The sequence below is a fragment of the Salvelinus alpinus genome, chromosome 28, assembly GCF_045679555.1.
Source record: "Salvelinus alpinus chromosome 28, SLU_Salpinus.1, whole genome shotgun sequence".
Taxonomy (NCBI): Eukaryota; Metazoa; Chordata; class Actinopteri; order Salmoniformes; family Salmonidae; genus Salvelinus; species Salvelinus alpinus.
Window position 1 is genome coordinate 27,242,186 of NC_092113.1, and position 16,028 is coordinate 27,258,213.

General features: G+C 40.9%; 1 protein-coding gene and 1 pseudogene across 1 annotated transcript in view; one reads left to right on the forward strand and one right to left on the reverse strand.

Moving 5' to 3' along the window:
• LOC139557578 (inactive dipeptidyl peptidase 10-like) overlaps positions 1-6,218 on the reverse strand; it is a 47,462-nt gene extending 41,244 nt beyond the window's left edge. Inside the window, exon 1 of the mRNA XM_071372571.1 lies at positions 6,019-6,218. Coding sequence (XP_071228672.1) covers positions 6,019-6,057 — 39 coding nt within the window. The 5' untranslated portion in view covers positions 6,058-6,218. The remainder of the gene's footprint in view (positions 1-6,018) is intronic.
• A 1,490-nt stretch (positions 6,219-7,708) lies between these two features.
• Positions 7,709-15,934, forward strand: LOC139556867 (rac GTPase-activating protein 1-like; annotated as a pseudogene).
• The last annotated feature ends 94 nt before the right edge of the window (positions 15,935-16,028 follow it).

Genomic DNA, 16,028 nt, shown 5'->3' on the forward strand with positions numbered 1-16,028 from the left:
ACAAACAGATCACTGACCATCTCGAATCCCACCGTACCTTCTCCGCTGTGCAATCCGGTTTCCGAGCCGGTCATGGGTGCACCTCAGCCACGCTCAAGGTACTAAACGATATCATAACCGCCATCGATAAAAGACATTACTGTGCAGCCGTCTTCATCGACCTGGCCAAGGCTTTCGACTCTGTCAATCACCATATTCTTATCGGCAGACTCAGTAGCCTCGGTTTTTCTAATGACTGCCTTGCCTGGTTCACCAACTACTTTGCAGACAGAGTTCAGTGTGTCAAATCGGAGGGCATGTTGTCCGGTCCTCTGGCAGTCTCTATGGGGGTACCACAGGGTTCAATTCTCGGGCCGACTCTTTTCTCTGTATACATCAATGATGTTGCTCTTGCTGCGGGCGATTCCCTGATCCACCTCTACGCAGACGACACCATTCTATATACTTCCGGCCCTTCCTTGGACACTGTGCTATCTAACCTCCAAACGAGCTTCAATGCCATACAACACTCCTTCCGCGGCCTCCAACTGCTCTTAAACGCTAGTAAAACCAAATGCATGCTTTTCAACCGTTCGCTGCCTGCACCCGCACGCCCGACTAGCATCACCACCCTGGACGGTTCCGACCTAGAATATGTGGACATCTATAAGTACCTAGGTGTCTGGCTAGACTGCAAACTCTCCTTCCAGACTCATATCAAACATCTCCAATCCAAAATCAAATCAAGAATCGGCTTTCTATTCCGCAACAAAGCCTCCTTCACTCACGCCGCCAAACTTACCCTAGTAAAACTGACTATCCTACCGATCCTCGACTTCGGCGATGTCATCTACAAAATAGCTTCCAATACTCTACTCAGCAAACTGGATGCAGTTTATCACAGTGCCATTCGTTTTGTTACTAAAGCACCTTATACGACCCACCACTGCGACCTGTATGCCCTAGTCGGCTGGCCCTCGCTACATGTTCGTCGTCAGACCCACTGGCTCCAGGTCATCTACAAGGCTATGCTAGGTAAAGTGCCGCCTTATCTCAGTTCACTGGTCACGATGGCTACACCCACCCGCAACACGCGCTCCAGCAGGTGTATCTCACTGATCATCCCTAAAGCCAAAACCTCATTTGGACGCCTTTCCTTCCAGTTCTCTGCTGCCTGCGACTGGAACGAATTGCAAAAATCTCTGAAGTTGGAGACTTTTATCTCCCTCAACAACTTTAAAAATCTGCTATCCGAGCAGCTAACCGATCGCTGCAGCTGTACATAGTCCATCTGTAAACTACCCACCCAATTTACCTACCTCACCCCCCATACTGCTTTTATTTATTTACTTTTCTGCTCTTTTGCACACCAGTATCTCTTCTTGCACATGATCATCTGACGATTTATCACTCCAGTGTTAATCTGCTAAATTGTAATTATTCGATTTATTGCCTACCTCATGCCTTTTGCACACATTGTATATAGATTCTCTTTTTTTTCTACCATGTTATTGACTTGTTTATTGTTTACTCCATGTGTAACTCTGTGTTGTCTGTTCACACTGCTATGCTTTATCTTGGCCAGGTCGCAGTTGCAAATGAGAACTTGTTCTCAACTAGCCTACCTGGTTAAATAAAGGTGAAATAAAATAAAACAAATAAAAAATTAACCATAAAGAAAAACAAGATGTACCAAGACATGATATTTGACATGACATTTGAAGATCAAGCAAGCCAGTCAACCATTACATTTTAAGAGACAAAATTGTAATAGCAAATATTTTTTGGAAGATACAATAAGCCTACCAGCATCTTGTTTTAATGATTCACTGTAATTGATCTCACGGGACAAAAGCAGATGAACCATTAACACATAACTTTTATTTGAATGCATTGCCACGTCAATATCTCTTTGGTACCTCAGTTCAATAGTAGCCATTATGAAGCAGTTTCCCACTTTCTGACTGGTTTAAATGGATATAACTGGGGTGACGTGTAAGGACCTCAACAGCACTGCCAGTGCTCCGCTATAAACTTCAAAGGATTTGATAGCTGTATCGCCATGCCATGATTGAAGTGACCTTTTGGATAATCAAATTTCAATAAATACAGTGCTCTATACCTCCATTTATTTGGCAGAATTACAACAATTAGCCTTTTCTCACTTGCCTCTCACATCCTAAAAGGTTATAGGTGGTAGGCTTTGGATTTGGGTTGAGGAGGCTGACACTTTTGCCCTAAGGACTAATACCATATACGCAGCAGCACCTGCCACAGTTGCATGGAAAAATCCACTGCTTTAAGCCTCCTCTGCTGTGAGCCCTGCAGCCCTTTTCTCTATTCCCTTTCATGCACCCCACCAAGCAATAGCAAATGACTGTACAAAAAGGCTCTCAGTACACTATATGGCTGCTGAACCTATCCTGAACCTATCCCACTCCTCTACATAGCTGTGTCCGCCCTGGGGAGAAGGGAGTGTGATACTGCTGTAAACTATGAGGGAGAGGAAAAGTACATAAAAGGGACGGCAGGTAGTCTTGCGGTTAAGTGCGTTGGGCCAGTAACTGAAAGGTCACTGGTTTGAATCCCTGAGCTGACTAGGTGAAAAATCTGTTGGTGTGCCCTTGAACAAGGCACTTAACACTAATTACTCTGGATAAGAGCGTCTGCTAAATAATTGATATGAGAGAGAGGTAAATGTTCTGATACGGGACTGATACAGTTGAAGTTGGAAGTTTACATACACTTAGGTTGGAGTCAATAAAACTTGTTTTTCAACCACTAACAAATTTCTTGTTAAACTATAGTTTTGGCAAGTCGGTTAGGACATCCACTTTGTGCATGACACAAGTAATTTTTCCAACAATTGCTTACAGAAAGATTATTTCACTTATAATTCACTGTATCACAATTCCAGTGGGTCAGAAGTTTACATACACTGAGTTGACTGTTCCATTAAACAGCTTTGAAAATTCCAGAAAATGATGTCATGGCTTTAAAAGCTTCTGATAGGCTAATTGCCATCATTTGAGTCAATTGGAGGCGCACCTGTGGATGTATTTCATGGCCTACCTTCAAACTCAGCGCCTCTTTGCTTGACATCATGGGAAAATCAAAAGAAATCAGCCAAGACATCAGAAAACAAATTGTAGACCTCCACAAGTCTGGTTCATCCTTGGGAGCAATTTCCAAACACCTGAAGGTACCATGTTCATCTGTACAAACAAAAGTATGCAAGTATAAACACCATGGGACCACGCAGCCATCATACAGCTCAGGAAGGAGACGCGTTCTGTCTCCTAGAGATGAACGTACTTTAGTGCGAAAAGTGCAGATCAATCCCAGAACAACAGCAAAGGACCTTGTGAAGATGCTGGAGGAAACAGGTACAAAAGTATCTATATCCACAGTAAAACAAGTCCTATATCAACAAAACCTGAAAGGCCGCTCATCAAGGAAGAAGCCACTGCTCCAAGACCGCCATAAATAAGCCAGACTACGGTTTGCAACTGCACATGGGGACAAATATTGTACTTTTTGGAGAAATGTCCTCTGGTCTGATGAAACTAAAATAGAACTGTTTGGGCATAATGAGCATCGTTATGTTTGGAGGACAAAGGGGGATGCTTGCAAGCCGAAGAACACCATCCCAACCGTGACGCACGGGGGTGGCATCAACATGTTGTGGGGGTGCTTTGCTGCAGGAGGGACTGATGCACCTCATAAAATAGATGGCATCATGAGGCAGGAAAGTATGTAAATATATTGAAGCATCATCTCAAGACATCAGTCAGGAAGTTAAAGCTTGGATGAAAATGGGTCTTCCAAATGGACAATGACCCCAAGCATACTTCCAAAGTTGTGGCAAAATGGCTTAAGGACAACAAATTCAAGGTATTGGAGTGGCCATCACAAAGCCCTGACCTCAATCCTGTAGAAAATTTGTGGGCAGAACTGAAAAAGCGTGTGCGAGCAAGGAGGCCTACAAACCTGACTCAGTTACACCAGCTCTGTCAGCAGGAATGGGCCAAAATTCACCCAACTTATTGTGGGAAGCTTGTGGAAGGTTACCTGAAATGTTTGACCCAAGTTAAACAATTTAAAGGCAATGCTACCAAATACTAATTGAGTGTATGTAAACTTCTGACCCACTGGGAATGTGATGAAAGAAATAAAAGCTGAAATAAATCATTCTCTCTACTATTATTCTGACATTTCACATTCGTAAAATAAAGTTGTGATCCAAACTGACCTAAGACAGGGAATTTTTACTTGGATTAAATGTCAGGAATTGTGAAAAACTGAGTTTAAATGTATTTGGCTAAGGTGTATGTAAACTTCCGACATCAACTGTATGTGCATCCCCTAACAGGGATAGGGCTAAGGTGTATGTAAACTTCCGACTTCAACTGTAAATGCATCCTTTTAAAGTACACTCTTCTTGTTCAACCACCCCATCACAGATCAAATCTGTGGAAACAGAACCAAGCACGGAGGTGCAGTATATGAATTGCTTGGCTGTGTAAAATAAAAGGACTGTGCCATAATAATACAGAGAAACATTTGCCTGGGAAAGATACACTAACTAGTGTTTAGTGGATTCCTTGTTTAACCTACAAAATGTAATGAATCAATTCTAAATTGTTGGGAGGCATAAAACATTCCCCACTGGCCACTTCAGACAGGAAAGATATTTATAATCTATTTTCAATTATTCACAATGTTGCACAGTATAAAAAATACCAATGCAACCTAACACAGCACTGCTTAAAAACAATGTTGTTGACAGTCTGACACATGATTTGTAAACCAAATGAATAGTGCAGCTCTGAACTGAAAATGCCGTCACGGCTGAATTGTTGCTGTCGCTGAGAAGGTGATGGGTATTCTTAATTAGACTTGGCAAGGCTATAAAGTACTGCTGTACTGGAGATGGAAAGCATATCGCAACACTAACTAATATCCAGGAGCAATGTAATTCTCAGAGAATTAATTAAAAACAGCATGTATGCAGCTATCAGCAACTGTCCACCAAGAAGCAACCAACTAGTCACATTTTGTTACTTTTACATTTCTGGACATTTCTGGAGCATCAGCAATTCTGCAACCTATTGACAGCCTGCAAGTAGAGCTAGCTACATGCAAAAACTGTTGCAACTTCTCTGTTTGAATAGGCTCACAGAGCTGCTGAATGACCATGCAGTGGACATAATTCAAGGGGGAAATTAATATGGCATTAAAAACAGTGGCAAAAAGTGTGAAATGAAAATGCTGGTAAAATAAGGTCTGGTGTAAATAAGTCAACTTTGCTATTCAGATTTTAAATCAACTTAATTGAGCCTATACACTTTATATAATTACAGAATACATTTGATTGTCCATCACCTGCTGCAAGTTGTGTGCCTCATTCACACTTCGATTGCAGATCTCTTTATCCACATGCTGTAGGCTATAAATCAATTAATAAAGTAGGCCTATATTCCCTTTGGCATGGGTAAGCCATGACTACAGCATTTTAATTGCTATAACCGCAACCGACACGCATTATGATGTGTTTTAAAATATAGCCTACATAATTTAACTGAATCAGTTTACCAACAAAAAAAATCACTACATCAAAGCAGTTTGCGATAGAAGAGGGGAATACCGGTATTGGGGTTACCACTGCGAACACTGCAGTGCACACAGAAGCTTGTTCAAGAGATGCCTGTATATATTAAGTACGAATAAAAGAGCACAACGGAAGGCTAAATACTAATTGATAATCACATCATGTTGATTTAAATGTAAAAACTATTTGACTGGTCACAACAGAGATATAAAAAACAAAACAGGCGCATTTAGAATATCCTTCAAGCGCATACGCTCACATGTAGACACACGCACACACAGACCTCTGCGACTGTAATGTTATAGCCATGCTCATCAGAGAGCTTTATGCAATGAGATTAACGCAGATCCTGCTCTATGATAAAATAAAAAAACAATATTGGGAACATCTAAAAAAAATACCAAACAGTATTGAGTATAGCCATTTACCAGGTCCGTGCCCATGTTCTGTTGAGTGGTGGCAATCATCTTTGCTGTCTTCAACAAGCTTCTTCCTAGAATTAAATCGAGCTCCTTTCAGCACTTGATCTGGATGAATGCACTTGCGATGTTCACAAGTTGTCCAAGTAAAAATGCTCGCTCGCTCTCTCTCTATCGCTCTCCGTCTCTTCTACAGTATCTCCGCGGGAGGGAGAGTTTGTGTGTATGTGTGTGTGTTGTTCTGTTTATGGCCATTTGCTTGCTTCCTCACTGATTTCCAACCCATACCATTGATTAGAAGGGTTGGGGAGTAACATTTAATCTGATTACCAATTGTTTTTAACTAATCAGTTATGTTACCAGCAAAAACGATGTAATCAGATTACAGATACTAGAGTATTACTTAATTGATTACTTTTAAATTCAGAAAGGATGTTTGTGAAAAATATATATTATGACACCTTTCTGTTTTCTCAATGGCATTCAATTCAGAATCAGCATTGAACAAAAGGGCTAGATTAAGTTTGTTCCACCTGAGCCGAGTCTGACCACAAGTCAGAGACCACTATGATGACATGACACACCAAATGTTGTCTTCTTCTGATTCCTCTAAATGGGATAGTAATCCAAAAGTAACAAAGTAGTGTAACGACCCTGGGTTTATAACCGCGGAAATCGACTCTGCCACTTGTGCATGCTTTTGCGGCACAGTCGATAGCGCGCGGGCTTCGGGCTAAAAGGTCGATGGTTCGAGACCTGCTCCCTGCCTGTTTCATTACAGTAATCAGTTTACGTTACTGAGTTTGGCTAATCCAAAAGTTACGTTATTGATTACAATTTTGGACAGGTAACTGTGACGGGTTACAGTTAGAAAGTAACCTACCCAACCCAGTTGTTAAACTCTGAAATTAATCAACACACAGTCGTAACCTCTGGCTCATCAACATTCTATGGCTGTAAGTAGTCATATTGGTGCAACACATATGCCATGTAAATCACAGTTCTGACTAGATGGAGTACAGCTACGACCGGAAGTGACTTTTCGTAGCAGGTTAGGAGAGCATTTTAACCAACCTTTATCCTAAACTTAACCTAATTCTCCTAACCTGCTACGAAAAAGTAACTTCTAGTCAAAACCATAAATCACAGCTACTGAGTTCAAATAGCCTAATAATGATAGAAATATCATCAATGTGTTAATATGATATCAATCAATATGATATAACAAGAATAAGAATTCGTGTTAATTAATACTAATGCTCAATAATTATTGTCATCATAATATTCACCAGTATAATGTAATATGGATTAGATTTTCCCAGATGTTCATAAATATTTCACCCATTTTATTCACTCTTGTATGCTGCATTTGGAGCTGATTTGAGTTTTGTGTTTTCCCATGAGAGAGATTGACTACTAATTGACTACTAATTGACTACTCTGTGGGGAGGAAAGACTGGACTGGCGGATACTGGATCAGCGCTAACAACAGTCGTTTAATGGGGCAGTCGTCGCTAGTTATCACAACCACAAGGCATAAACGCCACCTATTTAAAAATGTATCTTCATAAAATCTGATTTTGAACCCAATCACACTGTTGACCTTATGCCTAACCCTAACCTTAAATTAAGACCAATCTTTTTTTACAATATAGCCAATTTTGACATTGTGGCTGTGGTAACCGCCATGTGCGCGTTGATTTACAGCTAGGTGAAGAACGTCAGTTGATATTCATTGGCTAGTGGGTAAATTTGAAATGCAACGCGCCTGCCTTGCTTCTTGTACACACTTCCAGGAGTTTAGCGTGAGATAACCCAAACAAAAGAATAACAAACTTGATCATCCAGTGCAAAAACAGAGGTCAAAACATTTGGCTGTGCAAAGATGTTTCTGTTTTGTCTGCCTTTTTTCATTAGTGTGGTGGACTCAAACGGTATGTAGTGGCAGCTAACGTTAGCATGCTAGTAGCTAACTGTTAGCTGTACAGTAGTTTTTTAAATTACACATCACCAGCAATGTTGGCTAGCTACTGTAGCCAACTAACGTTAGCGTCTGAGTTAAATCTACTGTTGCTTTCCTTCCATCTAAATTGTATGTTGAATGTGCAAGTTTTAGCTAATTTGGGTGACTTTTATGTGGCAAATTTGGTACGCTAATGTTGGGAAATTGCTTCTTTAAAAAAAATTCTGTGCTATTTTTTGGATTAGGAAAAGACAGTTGATCTGTTCATCATAGTTGGCTATGATGAATGATCAGCCAGGGTTCACCACCACCAGACACTTTCGCCCATCCGCAATTAGCCTGGGGACGAGGTTATTCACCTATTGACATTTAGCAAACTTATTTTCAGAGGTTTCTATGTGCCCTTATTTTTCTCAGAAGATGGACGCTCCTGTGTTAAACCTACACAGCTTGTTTGACAATCTGCGGTGTCATGTTGACATACTCAATGAGAGCATTGAACCCCGTAAGTAATTGTATTTAATTTGATTAGACATGGATATTAATAATGTAGACAATGCTGGACAATATATATTCAAAGCTACCACACCTTTATTGTGCATCTTCTCGTATCAGAGTTCATCCAGATGGCCCTCAACTTTGAGGACTGTCGTGTAGATGGCTTAGGTTTGAACAGGACCTGGGGTCCTGCAAGGAAGTGCTTGCCAAAGCAGAAACTGAGAGGGGAGCCCTGGAAGTCAAACTCAAGCATGCTCGCAATCAAGTCGACGTGGAGTTCCGCAGGCACCAGAAGGCAGAGGCTGACTGTGAGAAGTTGGTGTGTATTCACAGCAAGTCTAATTCATATTTGATTTTATTCTCTTTACTGGTACCCTCCGACTGGTTCACTCTTCTCTGAAGAAACTGTTGAATGGCTTTATACAACTCCTCTCACCTTCCTTCTCCCTGCGTTTTGTTGTGTTACAGGACCGTCAGATCCAGCTGATTCGGGAGCTTCTGATCACTGAGGGCTCCAGCAACAGCTTCCAGCTGAATGAAGAGCAGCGTTCTGCTCTGGCTTTCCTCAACGCTCGATCTCAGGCAGCACGAGCCAACCTTAACACCAGCAGAAGTTAAGGATCCCCTGCTAGTGTCTTGCTCCTCTTCCAGAGTTTGAAAGCTTATCAAAGCCTTTTCTGTAATATATCAACACCTGAAGTGTTACAGTATTTCATTTTGTTTTCCATAGATTGCAGACCATAGATGAGTCTGCCCCCATTTTATCAGACATCAGCTATGATAAAACAGATGACTCTCTGGTAAGCTTGTATCTTTGTCTTGTCTAAATTCTTGAGCCTCTGAATCATCAATTATGTTACTCATAGCCAAACCATTAGCAGGGAGAAGGGCTAAGACAACCAATACATTATGTAATTGAGACGATAATGTGCTATATACACTACATGACCAAAACCATGTGGACACCTGCTCATCGATTTCAAAAAGGCTTTACAGCGAAAGCACCACAAACAATTATGTTAGGTCACCGCCAAATCACAGAAAAACACAGCCATTTTTCCAGGCAAAGACAGGAATCACAAAAAGCAGAAATAGAGATCAAATTAATCACTAACCTTTGACGATCTTCATCAGATGACACTCATAGGACTTCATGTTACACAATACATGTATGTTTTGTTCGGTAAAGTTCATATTTATATTTAAAAAATCTCAGTATACATTGGCGAGTTATGTTCAGTAGTTCCAAAAAGATCTGGTGATTTTGCAGAGAGCCACATCAATTTCCAGAAATACTCATAATAAACGTTGATCAAAGATCAAGTGTTATACATTGAATTTTAGATCCACTTCTCCTTAATGCAACCGCTGTGTCAGATTTCAAAAGATCTTTACGGAAAAAGCAAACCATGCAATAATCTGAGGTCGGCGCTCAGAGCCCAATCAAGACAAAAATATATCCGCCATATTGTGCAGTCAACAGAAGTCAGAAATAACATTATAAATATTCACTTACCTTTGATGATCTTCATCAGAATGGACTCCCAGGAATCCCAGTTCCACAATAAATGTTTGATTTGTTCGGTAATGTCCATTTATGTCCAAATAGCTACTTTTGTTAGCGCGTTTGGTAAACAAATCCAATGTCACGAAGTGCGTTCATTAAAAGCAGACGAAATGTCAAAAAGTTCCGAATCAGTCAGTAGAAACATATCAAACGATGTATTGAATCAATCTTTAGGATGTTTTTAACATAAATCTTCATTAATGTTCCAACCGGAGAATTCCTTTGTCTTCAGAAATGCGATAGAACAGAGCTCGCTCTCACATGAACGTGCATGGTCAGTGCATGTTCAGGTCATGGTAGACCTTACTCAATCCCCTCTCATTCGGCCCCACTTCACAGTAGAAGCATCAGACAAGGTTCTAAAGACTGTTGACATCTAGTGGAAGTATTAGGAAGTGCAAAATGACCCATATCCCACTGTGTATTCGATAGGGGCTGAGTTGAAAATCGACCAACCTGATTTCCCACTTCCTGGTTGGATTTTTTAAATCAGGTTTTTGCCTGCCATATGAGTTATGTTATACTCACAGACATCATTCAAACAGTTTTAGAAACTTCAGAGTGTTTTCTATCCAAATATACTAATAATATGCATTTATTAGCAACTGGGACTGAGGAGCAGGCAGTTTACTCTGGGCACCTTTTCATCCAAGCTACTCAGTACTGCCACGCAGCCATAGGAAGTTAAGACTCTATAAATGAGCACAGTTTCACCATGCTCTTTCTTTTCACTCCCAGACACTCCCCTATCGGCTGTCTGGTTCTGACCGCACAGTGAAGGAACTGAAGGATAAGTTCTTGCGAGGGAAGACTGTCCCGCTGCTCAGCAAGGTGGAAGATATCCACTGCATCACTGGCCTCCTCAAGGACTTCCTCAGGAACCTCAAAGAACCCCTCCTTACTTTCCGCCTCAACCGCACCTTCATGGAGGCTGCAGGTAGGTGTTGGCTCTATAGCGATAAAACAACATTTTTGAGGATAACAGCATTGCCCTGATGTACCAGACCATCAGTGACCTGCCACAGGCCAACAGAGACACCCTGGCCTTCATGGCCATTCATCTCCAGAGGTGAGCATCTGCTGTGCATTTAAGAGCTCTGCTTACTCACTTAATTGTATATGAACAACCAAGCCTTTCTTGACATGTCTTGTAGAAAGAGGCCATGCTTGTTGCATTCTGTGACACGGGTGTTTTTCCATACATGGGCTCCTTATTGACCACCATCAACTCTTTCAGGGTCGCCCAAAGCCTGGACACTAAGATGGACATCACCAATCTGGCACGGGTGTTTGGGCCTACTATCGTTGGCCATGCAGTGCCTGACCCAGAGCCCATAACAATCATACAGGACACCAAACGCCAGCCCAAGGTAAGACACATTACAACAACACAGCTCTTGTTTTAAGTGGCAGTATTTCTTCACAAAAACACATGGGCTGCAAAAATGACATGATTGCTATTTTTATATAAAAACAATATGTCTTTGTCTTGCAAGTTGTTTGATCTGTTTTGCCTGCTTGGAAGAGGACGACGCAATAGGCTGTAATTCGTTTCAATTCAATACAACTGTATTTTCCCCCTCATGAGTAATTTATAGTAGTTCATGTTTTCCTATTGTTACCCAGGTTATTGAGCGTCTGCTGGGCCTGCCGGTGGAGTACTGGAGCCAGTTCATGATGGTGGACCTTGACCAGCCACATCCTGATCACATGATCATCAAGAACGCTAACTATTATACCCCTGACCAGAAAGGTGAGCGAGTGCATGAGTCTAGCAAAACGTAATCTCGGTAACCCAAAACCAAATCTCTAGTGATGTACCGGCATGACATTTTTGGCCGATACCGATATCCGATATTTTCCTTGCCAAAAAACCTGATACCGATATTTTAAATTTTTGTGGCATTTTAAACATTTTAGTACAGTTAAATAGTTAGACCACTGCATCCATGTGAGTGTGTTAAGGCACTGCATCTCAGTGCAAGAGGTGTCACAACAGTCCCTGGTTCGAATCCAGGCTGTATCACATTCGGCCATGATTGGGAGTCCCATAGGGCGGCACACAATTGGCCCAGCGGTAGGCCGTCATTGTAAATAAGAATTTGTTCTTAACTGACTTGCCTAGTTAAATAAAGGTTACACACACACACCACACTGACCAAAAAGTTATATTGTTTTCATTTACATATGTCCCCATTACCAGTAAAACGTAATCAAAACCTATTTCTTTCACTTACTTGCTGTTTCGTTGTTCATTTGTTTCATTCTCAACCAGGATTTGTATGGAATGCCGTTTGGGTCTTCGCGTGTCAAAAAAGATGCATGTCAAATAACATTTTGACGTGTCAAATAACCTTGTTGACCAATCAGGACCTGAATATGACTGCACGTCACAATAATTTAACGCGTTCATTAATTTTTAAGTAGTGTAATCAATGTGTAATAACTATCACTCATATTTCATATGTCACAACGATTCATCGATGTGTATTTTATGATGCTGTTAAAGTTGTCTCGCGCACCTACAGTGCTGGTCAGAAAGAAAAGCTAGCTAGTTCATGGATGCAAACAATGTTCTTCCCCAAAAACATAGCAAAACGACATCTGTTTTAGTAGCTATAGTTGAAGTCGGAAGTTTACATACTTAGGTTGGAGTTTTTCAACCACTTCACAAATTTCTTGTTAACAAACTATAGTTTTGGCAAGTCGGTTAGGACATCCACTTTGTGCATGACACAAGTCATTTTTCTAACAATTGTTTACAGACAGATTATTTCACTTATAATTCACTATCACAATTCCAGTGGGTCAGAAGTTTACATACACTAAGTTGGTTGTGCCTTGAAACATCTTGGAAAATTCCAGAAAATTATGTCATGGCTTTAGAAGCATCTGATAGGCTAATTGACATTATTTGAGTCAATTGGAGGTGTACCTGTGGATGTATTTCAAGGCCTACCTTCAAACTCAGTGCCTCTTTGCTTGACATCATGGGAAGATCAAAAGAAATCAGCCAAGACCTCAGAAAACAAATTGTAGACCTCCACAAGTCTGGTTCATCCTTGAGAGCAATTTCCAAACACCTGAAGGTACCACGTTCATCTGTACAAACAATAGTACGCAAGTATAAACACCATGGGACCACACAGCCGTCATACCGCTCAGGAAAGAGATGCTGTCTCCTAGAGATGAACGTACTTTGGTGCGAAAAGTGCAGATCAAGCCCAGAACAACAGCAAAGGACCTTGTGAAGATGCTGGAGGAAACGGGTACAAAAGCATCTATATCAAAGTAAAACGGGTCCTACATCGACATACCCTGAAAGGCCGCTCTGCAAGGAAGAAGCCACAACTCCAAAACCGCCATAAAAAAGCCAGACTACAGTTTACAACTGCACATGGGGACAAAGATTGTACTCTTTGGAGAAATGTCCTCTGGTCTTATGAAACAAAAATACAACTGTTTGGCCATATGTTATTAGGAAAAAGGGGGAGGCTTGCAAGCCAAAGAACACCATCCCAACCGTGAAGCACGAGGGTGGCAGCATCATGTTGTGGGGGTGCTTTGCTGCAGGAGGGACTGGTGCACTTCACAAAATAGATGGCATCATGAGGCAGGAAAATTGTGTATATATTCAAGCAACATCTCAAAACATCAGTCAGGAAGTTAAAGCTTGGTTGCAAATGGGTCTTCTAAATGGACAATGACCCCAAGCATACTTCCAAAGTTGTGGCAAAATGGCTTAAGGACAACAAAGTCAAGGTATTGGAGTGGCCATCACAAAGCCCGGACCTCAATCCCATAGAACATTTCTGGGCAGACATTATAAGCAGCCAGCTAACATTATAAGCTGGCTGCTTATAATGTTAGCTTTGGGTAGCTGGCTAGCTATGTATTTTCATGAACTGAAGTTCAATTTCAATAGGTCGAACAACAAGTGGCTACCTAGCTAATACTTACTCACAAGGATTCCTAAGAATAATGAAAATGACTGCAGTTTCTACTGGTCATTGTTTTCAGGCTGGTTGTATTGGTGCTAGCTAGGTACCCCAGAAGTTGCAGTCAAACAAATAATGCTTTATTACCAAAGCGTTATTGTAAACACATCGTTCGTGGCCGGTGTTTGCTTGTTTGCAGGCTTTTTTTGTACAGCTTTGACAGTGCTACTAATAGTAGTGGTGGCGCTTGGCCTGCACGTGCAAATTCAGAACACACAACATTCTATAATAGAACTGTGTTATTTGACGTGTCAAATTAAAAGGTTATTTAACGTGTCAAATAGTGTTATTTGACATGTATCTTTTTCAACACGCAAAGACCCAAATGGCGTTCCATAGTAGGTCGTGAAGCTAATAGCAGTGACGCTATTACTGTGTAACTCTGGTAGGGAAACATCTGAAAAATAGCACACTTGGTAGTGTGTACTGGTGCTCGACCAGTCGCAAAAGCCAACATCACCCATGACAGAGAACGGTTGATTGTCAAGGGCAATGAATGCCATTATCTTGGCTTTAATGGATTTTGCCTTTGAGTTGTCTCGCTGAAATGTTGTTACTCTTTCAAATGACTGCTCAATCCACACAGCAGACATTGTGGGCTAGGTTAGAAATGCTGTGTAGTGTCATTACGTCATGTACCTACGTTTTACATAGGTATGCACGTCAGCTTTGACATCGGTTTTGCACATCACCGTTAAACTAGACATCAGGGCAATACCAATGTTGGCATTTTTAGCTAATTCCGACCGATTCCAATATGTTCACCGATATAGCATGCATCCCTACAAATCTCTTAGGTTCTTGTGTTATTATATTGAAGATTGAAGAATTTTTATTTATAAGAACTAATGAAAATATACAGCTTGGTAACGAACTGTGGTAATGTGACTAATGTTGACTGTGTTTAATATTGTTCCAGTGAGCATGCTGGGTCCCCTCACAACTCCAGAGCACCACCAGATGAACAAAACCCCGTCCTCCAGCTCCCTGGGTCAACATATGAGTTCCACCCTGAGCAAGACCACGCCCAAGTAAGCACTCTGTGCTGTCATGCATTTAACTTATTCAGCATTTTGTGTTGTAGTAGGTCACTGCAATGTGTATAAAGATCCTGTCTGAAGGACTTGAGTTGTCACTAGTCTCGAATCAAACACCATTGGTCTATAAACCTGACAGTCTAGAGTACATTTTCACCTAATTATCAGATTGTTAAGGTGAATGACATGAGTAAATTTTTCACCCAAGTCTTAATTCACTTCCTTATAACTTTGGTTTCTGTTGATTAATATGTGTGTGGTGTTGTAACTTTCAGATTTGGGAGTAAGGCTGCTGTGGTAGTGGGATTCCCCAGTCGCCCAGGAAACTTCTTTGCATCTCCGCACCTCAAGTAATCCAAAGCAGCCGCCGGGCAGCTCTGTTCACCTAATGGGAAATAAATGCAATACCTAGCAATAGATTGATAAACTTTTTTTATTTTATACAATTTTACACAAGACTGAGACTAATGCTTCCACAGACGCTGTAAACACTTATTTTGTGTTTTTATATTTCAAAATGCTAAGGTTTTAGTGTGTAACAGGATCTTTTGGAGCGCTGATTTAAAAAATAAAAAAAGGCAATGAAACCTACTAGGTTTGTAGATACAATGAGGTTTTCAGTATCTTTCCGTGATTTATTTACAAAGAATGTTGAACATTGGTTGAGAACATTGTTTTTTTCTACCATGTTATTGACCTGTTTATTGTTTACTCCATGTGTAACTCTGTGTTGTTGTCTGTTCACACTGCTATGCTTTATCTTGGCCAGGTCGCAGTTGCAAATGAGAACTTGTTCTCAACTAGCCTACCTGGTTAAATAAAGGTGAAATAAAATAAAAAAGAATGGGCATGTCTGAAATTAGGCAGGTGTTTGTCTAATATCTAACACACAATTTAACTTGCACATTACCAGTTCGAAAACATTGCATAGAGCTTTTTATGCTGAACTTGAATGG